General features: G+C 48.5%; 1 protein-coding gene across 2 annotated transcripts; it reads right to left on the minus strand.

The window, feature by feature from the left end:
• Positions 1–7,285: 7,285 nt before the first annotated feature.
• SOX3 (SRY-box transcription factor 3) lies at positions 7,286–8,682 on the minus strand. Of its 2 annotated transcripts, XM_036227296.1 has the most exons (3): positions 8,340–8,409; positions 7,628–8,276; positions 7,303–7,546 (listed from the first exon to the last, which is right to left on the minus strand). In XM_036227296.1, exons 1-3 carry the CDS (start codon positions 8,407–8,409, stop codon positions 7,303–7,305), a joined length of 963 nt encoding a protein of 320 aa, XP_036083189.1. The 2 variants fall into 2 exon arrangements, with proteins under 2 accessions (XP_015991386.2, XP_036083189.1); XM_016135900.2 differs by having other exon boundaries at positions 7,286–8,682.
• Between the last annotated feature and the right edge of the window lie 302 nt (positions 8,683–8,984).

Consider the following 8,984-nt stretch of genomic DNA (forward strand, 5'->3'; position numbering starts at 1 on the left):
CTGTGATAATTTCTCAGACTTTCCTTGTTTTTGATGATCTTGATGGTTTTAAGGATTATTGGTCAGATATTTTGTAGAATTCCCCTTAATTAGGTTTTGTCTGATGTTTTTCTCATGATTAGACTGATTATGGATTTTTGGGAGGAAGACCACAAAGGAAAAGTGCCATTTTCATCACATCATATCAAAGGTACAGATATCGATATGACTTATCACTATTAATGTTGAGCTTGATCTGTTAGCTGAGGTAGTGTTTGTCAGGTTTCTCCACTTCAAAGTTACCCTTTTCTCTCTTTCTCTACTATTATCTTTGGAAGGTAGTCACTATGAGTAGCCCACACTCAAGGGGTGGGGAATTATACACCACTTCTCTGAAGCCAGAGCATTTCTGTAAATTATTTCGATTTCTTATGTACAAAAAATTTGTCTCTTCCCCTCCTCTTGTTTATGTATTTACTTATTTACATCAGTGTGGATGCATGGATATTTGTGGTTTACTTTGGGTTGTAATCTCATACTATTTTATTCATTTTTTTTGCTCAAATTGTTCCAGATTTGGTCATTGGGAGGTCTTTTAGTTAGCCCATGTCCTTTGGACACACCCCTATCATTAAGGGATGGCCTTCCTTCCTTCCTTTTTTCCTTCCTTCCTTCCTTCCTGCCTGCCTGCCTGCCTGCCTGCCTGCTTTTTCTTTCTCCTTCCCTCCCTCCCTTTTCTTCCTCCCTCCCTTCCTTCCCTTTTCTTACTCTCTGTCACTACAGGGTACTCCAAACTCATTTTGTATATTTCTGGCCCCAGTCCTAGAATTTCTGGCCCCAGGGCTTTTTTCCCCAAAAAGCCCTGGTTCCTTTTATTGAACAATGATATTAGAAACTAAGATCTGGACTCTAGGTGTGCTCGTTGCTCCTGGGATATTGTTGCTTCTAGGCCTTCTCATCAGTTGACAGAGCTAGATTATATATGTATGTATACTAACCAGTATATATACAAGTACTCAATTTCTTTTTATAGTAGAATATTATTGCATTGTATGGATATAACACATTTTATTTAAGCACGAATCTGTTAATACACAATTAGATTGTTTCCACTTTGGGGCTATTATGAAAAATACTGCTATTAACATTAGTGTACAAATTTTTGTGTGGACCTATATTTTTATTTCTTTTGGTTATTCCTAGGAGTAGAATTTCTGGGTCATATGATAATTCAATGTTTAACCTTTTGAAAAACTGCCAGACTTTTTTCCAAAGTGGCCTTAATATTTTATATTCCCACCAGCACTATATAAGGAATCTGATTTCTCTACATTCTCATCAACATTTGTTATTGCCTATTTTAAAATTAGTATAATAAAAAATTATTATTATAGCCATCCTAGTTGGAGTGAAGTGGAATCTCATTATGGTTTTTTAAATTTGTATTTCTCTGATGACTAACAATGTTGAGCATCTTTTTATGTGCTTTTTTGACCATTTGCGTTTTCTCTTTGGAAAATTCTTACTAAAGTCTTTTGCCTATTTTTAATTGGGTAATTTATTATTATTATTTTTTTAAGTCTTTATATAGTCTAGATGTGAGAACTTTATAAGATACATCATTCATACATACTTTTCCTGTTCTGTGGGTTGTCTCTTTATTTTCTTGTTGATATATGTCCTTTGAAGCAAAAACGTTTACTTTTGACAAAGTCCAACTTATCTATTTTTTCTTTTGTGTTTATTCTTTTGCTGTCATATGGTTTGTTCATTTTTAATGGTGAGGTTGTATTTTACCTTCCTTCTAGTGCAGGGACTGGCCTCAGCAATGAAAAACCTCTCTCATAATGGTGCAAAGTCCAGAATCTGACCAGAGAGCACTAGCTCCATCCTGAAGAGTCAGCAGAGGTTGCTAAGAAAGCTGATCATCATAACTAATACATACTGTACAATGGCTATGTGTGAAACACTGTGCTCAGCTGTGAAAGCATTGTTGTTGTCTTTTGTATTTTTTTGAATCCTCACAACAAACTGGAGACATCGTTATTCTCACTTGACATCTGAATAAATTGAGACTCAGAGTAAGTGATGTCTTTAAGAGCCTACAGCTAGAAGGAAATGGAGCCAAGGTAGCAGATTCAGTTGCGATTTTCATGGGCTTGTAGTGATTGTGTTAGCTTCAAGCCTCAGAGCTCCCATTGCTTAAACAGCCAGCAAACAGTCCACATATATTTTCGAGAGCCTTTTATGGAATAAACTTTTCGCCAGGTATTAGTGAGCAAACTAGACACAGACTTTGCCCTCATGGAAGTTACAGATGAGAGATTCTGCCAACAATAGGCAGAATCACATAAATAACCATAAAATGACCACTGGGATCAGTGCTGTGAAGAGGTACCCAGCGTTATGAGAGCTTATAAAATGATCTGTCCTATTCTGGAGTGTTCCCTGAAGTGACACTGGAACCGAGATCTCCAAGAGGGCATTGGAATATTTGAGGGGAGAGCTTGGGAAAGAACATTTCATGAAAAGGGAACAGCAAAATTGAAAGCCTTGAGGCAGGAAAGAAATGATGTATTTTTGCTAGTAGATCTTATTAATTTTTGGGAAATCTGTGCTTGTGTGGATTTGGGGAAATTCTTCAGATACAAAATAAAACATGTACTGTATATAATAGTCTTTATATGAGATAATTACTGGACTTTAAATTTTACTTAGATATTAAACCATCAGGAACCTTGACTTTTATTTAACAGACATTTCTCAAAGGAATCCTGGGTGGGGTTGAGGGTGGGAGGAGTAGAAGTGTAAGGAGTTGAGCCCAGAAAAGCAGACATGAGCTGGATCAGATAAAGCTTTAGAGGAGTTGGGATATTTTCCCAAGAGTAATCAATAGAAAGCCACCATAAGGTTATTAAGAGGGAAAATAACAATAACAGGTTTTATGTTTGAAAAGTAGAGAGAATGTCGTAAGAAGAAAGGATTGATGGGGAGCAGAATGGAAGCAGAGAGAACAGGTAGGAAGTCATGGCACTGGTCCAACAGAAATGACAGTGATGTGGCTGAGGATGGTGGCAGTGTGGGGAGGGTCACAGAATATTGTGTTCCTTTCAGCTGGTGAATGCTCGCTCACAAAGCCCCTCCTCTGCCTGGCCTGGGACCCAACCCCTGGACTTACTCTCCACCCCCATCCCAAGAAGGCAGTGAGGGCTGCTCAAGCCCCTGCGTTTATTTGCCTCCTGGATCCTCAGTGGCCCCTGCTTCCTGCAGCCCAAACTGTTGAGCTGGGCTCCCAAGGAGGTCTTTTTCTCCAGTGAGTGGATCTGAAGAACGATGGAGCCGTCACTAATCTGCTCCTGCCCCTGCTTACTGAGGAGGGCACTTGTGGGGGGGGGCATTGCTCTGGTTTGCTTGTCCTGCTTATGTTCACTGGAGGCCCCAAGCAGAGAAGAGCTAGAGGATTACTGCTCCTGGGGCCCCCTGCCCCCTCCTCGCCCCAAAACAAATGAAGGGAAAACTGGAATTTTCTTCTTTCACAAGGAGACACATTTCTGTATTTGTGATAGGGAAGGAATATATTTTAAACCTGCCTTTTTTGGTGATAACAGGAATATAGTCTTATCAGAAAAAAATTATAAGTACAAGAAAATACAAGAAAGACTAACCAGTATTCATAATACTACCCTGCATTTTTGTGCATTTTTCCAATCATATGTACTTATTTTTAAATAGGTCATACATGCCGAATATTCTTTTGTATATCTTGCTCTTTTCATTTTGTGGTTTAAGGATTTCCCTGTGTCTTTACAATCTCTCCACACACAATTTTGAATGTCTGCAAAGTAGTCTTTTTTGAAAACATATTTTACATAACCTTATTTGTTGGGCATTTGGGTTGTGTATAACTTTTACCATTATAAGGAGGTCTATAATGAACGTCTTTGTTTATAAATCTGCCTGAATTTAGAATACCCTCTCCCCCTGTAAATTTCTAGAAAGGAGATTAATGACGGGAGTTGTATAGACACAACAGGAAAGAAAACCTCTATGTAGGATACTTCCCACCAAAAGCTAGCTCTTCTCCTGTTAGTGGAAAGCTAAAAGATAGGCTGTTTTTTTTCCCACTCTGTAAGTAACCTGTGCTCCCCACATCAGTTAGTCAAGCGGTGGCTACTAGGTGTCTGTGTGTCAGGAATTACCTCTTTTCTCCAGAGACCCTGCAGAAGTATGTGCTTGAGAGGTAGCTGGGGCTGGATTTCATCCGTTTCTCTCCAGTTCTGTAGTGCGGCAGACAGCACCACCAAGCCTGGAAGTCTGGTTCCCTGGTGCCACCACAGAACCAGCTAAGCCACCTTGAGCACTGCCATTTCCGCCTTAGGGATCAGTTTCTTGTAAAACAAGCCAGAGTGTTGGGGTTTCACCAGATTTTGTTACTGTTGCCACTTAAGCAGCAGAACCCTTATTTCAAATTAAATCTTAAAAGAACCCCAATCTATAAAGCAGATTAAGGGGCAGTTTTCCTGGTAGAGGTGTATAGGGAGGAGGGAGGGGGAGAGGGGTCCTCTAGTTTGAAAACTCTGGCCAGAGTTTCACTCCAATCAGTCCTTTTCCCTATTGCTGAAGTTAAAAAAAATCTTTCATCTGTATTTAAATCCTCCAAATATGCTGATTGATGAAATCTTTTCTCTTAAAGGCAATTTGGAGATCAGAGTGGAGTGCGAAGCTATGGATGTTTAGAAAGGGGGTGAGCAGTATGTGAGACCCGCTGAAAGGGGGACCCTGGCACTTCTAAGAAGGCAGCAGCACAATGGACTCTTCGAAAGAAGCAGTATCAGTTTATTCCCCGTTGGCACCGCCCCCTCAGTGGGGCAGAATTGCTTGTTTTCACGCTTCCTTTCCTGGAGTTATTTCAGACCAAACTTGTGTCCACAATTGCTAAAAATTGGAACCTAGAATAACCTATGGATAGTTATTGAGGTCCCCAACTCTGTGAAAGATATGAATGGGGGGGTGGATGTGACAAGAGTTTCTTCTTCTTGGGGCAGTGGAGCACGTTGGCGGGGGGGGGGGGGGAGGGGGGAGCGGGGGGAGTGGTGAAGCTTACCAACCTGACAGCCTGTTTGCTTAGGTCCAATCACAGCAGCTTGGACTAGCTTGGACGGGCGGAGGTCTGTGGCCCTGGGTAGGAGGGGAGGAAGTGGAGGCCTTGCCCAAGCCCAGCCCAAACGTAGCAGGCCCGGGAGGAGCACCGAGTGGAGGGCAATGGGCTGGGGTCTGTAAATCACCACAGGGAGCCCTCCCACCCCTTACTGCACAGTATGGGGTGCGGTGCGATGCTTGGTGGGGAAGACAGTGCCAGCATCGGCGGGGGAGGGGTGGTGCTATGGTCCTTGGGAGACCCGACCTCTCTTGAAGAGGCGTGGTGAGCTTAGCCTCCAGGATCCGCAGTGATGTGTAAAAAGCGGGCATGACCCTCGAAGCCGCCGAAGGCCCCCGCTCCTCCCCCCGAAGCCCGCCCCGGGCCCGCAGGTGAATAGCTGGCCCGCACAAAGAAGCCGGTTGGAAATGTGGAATTCAAACTAAATTACGGGAGATTCTGTCGCCCAGAGTCCTAGCAGACCTCAGCAAAGAAACCTGTGGTCAAGAGTGGATGGGGGGTAAAATAAAAACAGTGCGCCAGTCCAAACTTATTGGAAAAATCTAGTTTAGTTATTCCGGGATATAGCGAGGTAACAGGATTAAAGGGATTAAGGAAATCACCTCAAACAGCTGAGGAGGTGGTAAAAAAAACACTAGTTCTATTTGTTTTCTTCCTGGGCTCCAAACAGATACACTGGTGCAGTGTGGCCCGGCGCGAAACGAAAGGCCTTTTGGGGGACACAGCGGAATGGCCAAGGGTCAGGGATTGGGTAAAGCCGGTGGGGGAGGAGTAGAAAGCGGGCTTGAGGCTTGGGATGAGAGGGAGCCTATTCTAGAAAACATGTTAAGTGGACTGGGTTGACAAGTCGAAAAGGAAAAGCCATCGGAGGAGTTTTAGAGATCTTTTAAAATGTAAGGGGTACTTTGAAAAATCTAGCGTTCAATGCTGGCTCCGCCACTTCTGCCACCGCAGTCGAAATGTACTTATTTTCTGCTAAGAATTGCTGTAACCCCTTTACTTTTCAAACGATAATTGAGATTTCCGAAGGGTTTTCGTTTTGTAAATATTTCAAGCTCGGCTTAAGTGTCTTCCCGCCCCAGTGCATAAAGGTAAAGGTGCCCCTTATGTGGCCAGTTTCAGCGGGCCACCGCTCAGCGCTATCAACAAGTGCGAGGCTGTGGGGGGTTCACCTCAGCTAGACTGTGCCCGCTCCCGGGAAGACAAACCGCTTTCTCCTCAGAATTTTAGTTGAAAATCTTGGGAGCAACCATGTGTGGTATTACAAATAATTAAAAAGAAACCATTTTGAATCACTCTCGGCTCCCCCCCGCCCCCAGGTGCCTCCCCGCCCCCAGGCGCGGACACAGTGATAATACCGAGTAATGGTCCCCTCCCCAGTCCGCACCTAAAATTTCAGCCCCCAAAAGTATCAGGACTCCATTATGTTGGTTATAAAATTTATTGACCTCTCATTTAAGAATTAAGAGTAAAACCTTGAAAAACCTGAAACAAAATAGCCCCTTCCCCACCACCCTAACGAAATGCGAAAACGTAAGCGCGACAAAATATCAAACAGATCACGGCAGAAATCACCAACGCAACAGCTTAGATGTGGACTGGACAAGCCGTCCCCCGGCCAGGAGCAGCGAGGCGGGAGACACACGCACACCTGGCTATAAATTAACATTGGCCTTAGCTGTCGCGCCACTTTGCGCGGCCAGCCAAAACACCACGAAGAAAACAGATGCGACGCGACTGGGGGAGGGGGCTTTGCAGGTCTCAGGCCAGCCCCACCCGAGAGTACGTTCCTTCCATTCACTCACTCGGCTAACAGCAATCTAACGAGACGACATTTTCAGATGCAACCAGAAAACCCAGGAGGGGGGCTGCTTTTTTTTCTTTTTTTTTTCTTTTTTCTTTTTTTTTTTGCAAACATCACAGCGATTACCAGCCTACGAAAGGGGAGGGATGGGGCAGCCGAGCTCTAGAAAGTCCCATATCCGCTGCTCCAGACTTCTTTACGCTTTTGTACAAAACCCGACAGCTACGGCAAAACTTTCTGTCCTCCCCATCCTCGTTACAAGGCAACAGACCCAGGCAAGCAAAGCTAAACAACAAGGCGTCCCAACTTGGGGGTGTGGGGCAGGGTAGGGGGCTCAGGGACGGAAAGCGTAAGATAGCGCTCAGATGTGGGTCAGCGGCACCGTTCCGTTGACGGCAGTCCCGGCGCCCTGGTAGTGTTGGTGCACGGTGTGCAGGCGGCCACCGGGAAGCGGCGAGGCGGCGTCAGCCGCGTCCCCGCCGGGTGGCAGGTACATGCTGATCATGTCGCGCAGGTCGCCAAGGCACGCGCGCTGCGAGTGCGATGTGATGGCGGGTGGCGGTGAGCTGGGCTCGGTCTTCACCACCGTGCCCATGGGGCCCAGGCTCATGGCGGCGGCGGCAGCGGCTGCGGCCGTGGCCGGCTGCTGCCCGTAGGCGGCGGCGGCCGCGGCTGCAGCTGAGGGCGCCATGCCCCCGTAGCCCGAGGCCGCCGCGGCCGCGGCCGCGGCGTTCATGTAGCTCTGGGCGCCCGGCGGCATCATGGGGCTGTACTGCAGGCCGGCCATGTCGTAGCGGTGCATCTGCGGCAGCGCGGGCGGCGGCGGGTTGCTCATGGTGGCGGGCTGCGCGTAGCTCAGCTGCTCCTGCACCAGCGAGTACGCACCGTTGGCCCAGCCGTTCACGTGTGTGTACGTGTCCAGGCGCTGGCCCACGCCCACCGGGCTGCTGGCGGCGGCGGCGGCGGCGGCGGCAGCTGCAGCGGCGGCGGCGGCGCCGGGGGGCAGCAGGCCGCCGGGCAGGGAGTACTTGTCCTTCTTGAGCAGCGTCTTGGTCTTGCGGCGCGGCCGGTACTTGTAGTCCGGGTACTCTTTCATATGCACGGCGCGCAGTCGCTTAGCCTCGTCGATGAACGGCCGCTTCTCGGCGTCGGTCAGCAGTTTCCAGTCGGCACCCAGGCGCTTGCTGATCTCAGAGTTGTGCATCTTGGGGTTCTCCAGGGCCATTTTGCGCCGCTGCCCGCGGGACCACACCATGAAGGCGTTCATGGGCCGCTTCACGCGGTCCTGATCACTGCCCCCGCCACCGCCGCTCGCGCCGCTGCTGCTGCCGCCGCCTGCGTTCGCGCCGTTGGCTGCGTTCGCGCTACTCTTGCCTGCGCTGCCCGGGGCTGGAGGGCCCCCAGCGCCTGCTGCTGGAGTGGGTGGCCCCACGGGGTTCTTCAGTTCAGTCTCCAGCAGGCTGTACATGGCCGGGGCGGGAAGAAGGTGCGCCAGAGTGGCGGGAGGAGAAGGCGCTCCTGGGGCTGGAGCGGCCACGGTGAAGAGACTTGGGGACTCCGTCGGAGGGGCACTTGGGGGCCGGTGGGCCGGCGGGTCGGGCGGAAAGGGCAGGCTTGCTGAAGCGCTCCGCACCAAGTCAGCAGGAACCCGCAGGCTTCTCTCACCTGATGCGTGATCTCGAGCTGGTAGCATTCGCAGTCTGGCGGAGCGCTCGCCAGGCCCCTTATATACCTGCTCTGATCCCCCAGGGTTGGGCTGGGTCCGCCCCTCGCCTTCGGGAGGCCCCGTGATTGACACGCTTGTAGTGATGCGCTCTGGCCAATCATCAGGAAGCCCCCGTTCTGCCCCGCTGGAAAAAAAAGTTCGGGGAGCCCTTTCGTTCACCCCCATACTCCTCTTGGGCCCGGTGACGTGATGAGAGTTATTCAGGAGGCGGGAGTCCCGGAGAGCCGCTCACAGACCACCAATTAGGGTCTCAAAAAGTTTGAAAGAACGAAACTCTAGGTGGTGACCGAGGCGGGGAGGGGGTGCGCGAGCATGAT

This window comes from Rousettus aegyptiacus, unplaced genomic scaffold (genome assembly GCF_014176215.1).
Source record: "Rousettus aegyptiacus isolate mRouAeg1 unplaced genomic scaffold, mRouAeg1.p scaffold_m13_p_9, whole genome shotgun sequence".
NCBI classification, from domain to species: domain Eukaryota; kingdom Metazoa; phylum Chordata; class Mammalia; order Chiroptera; family Pteropodidae; genus Rousettus; species Rousettus aegyptiacus.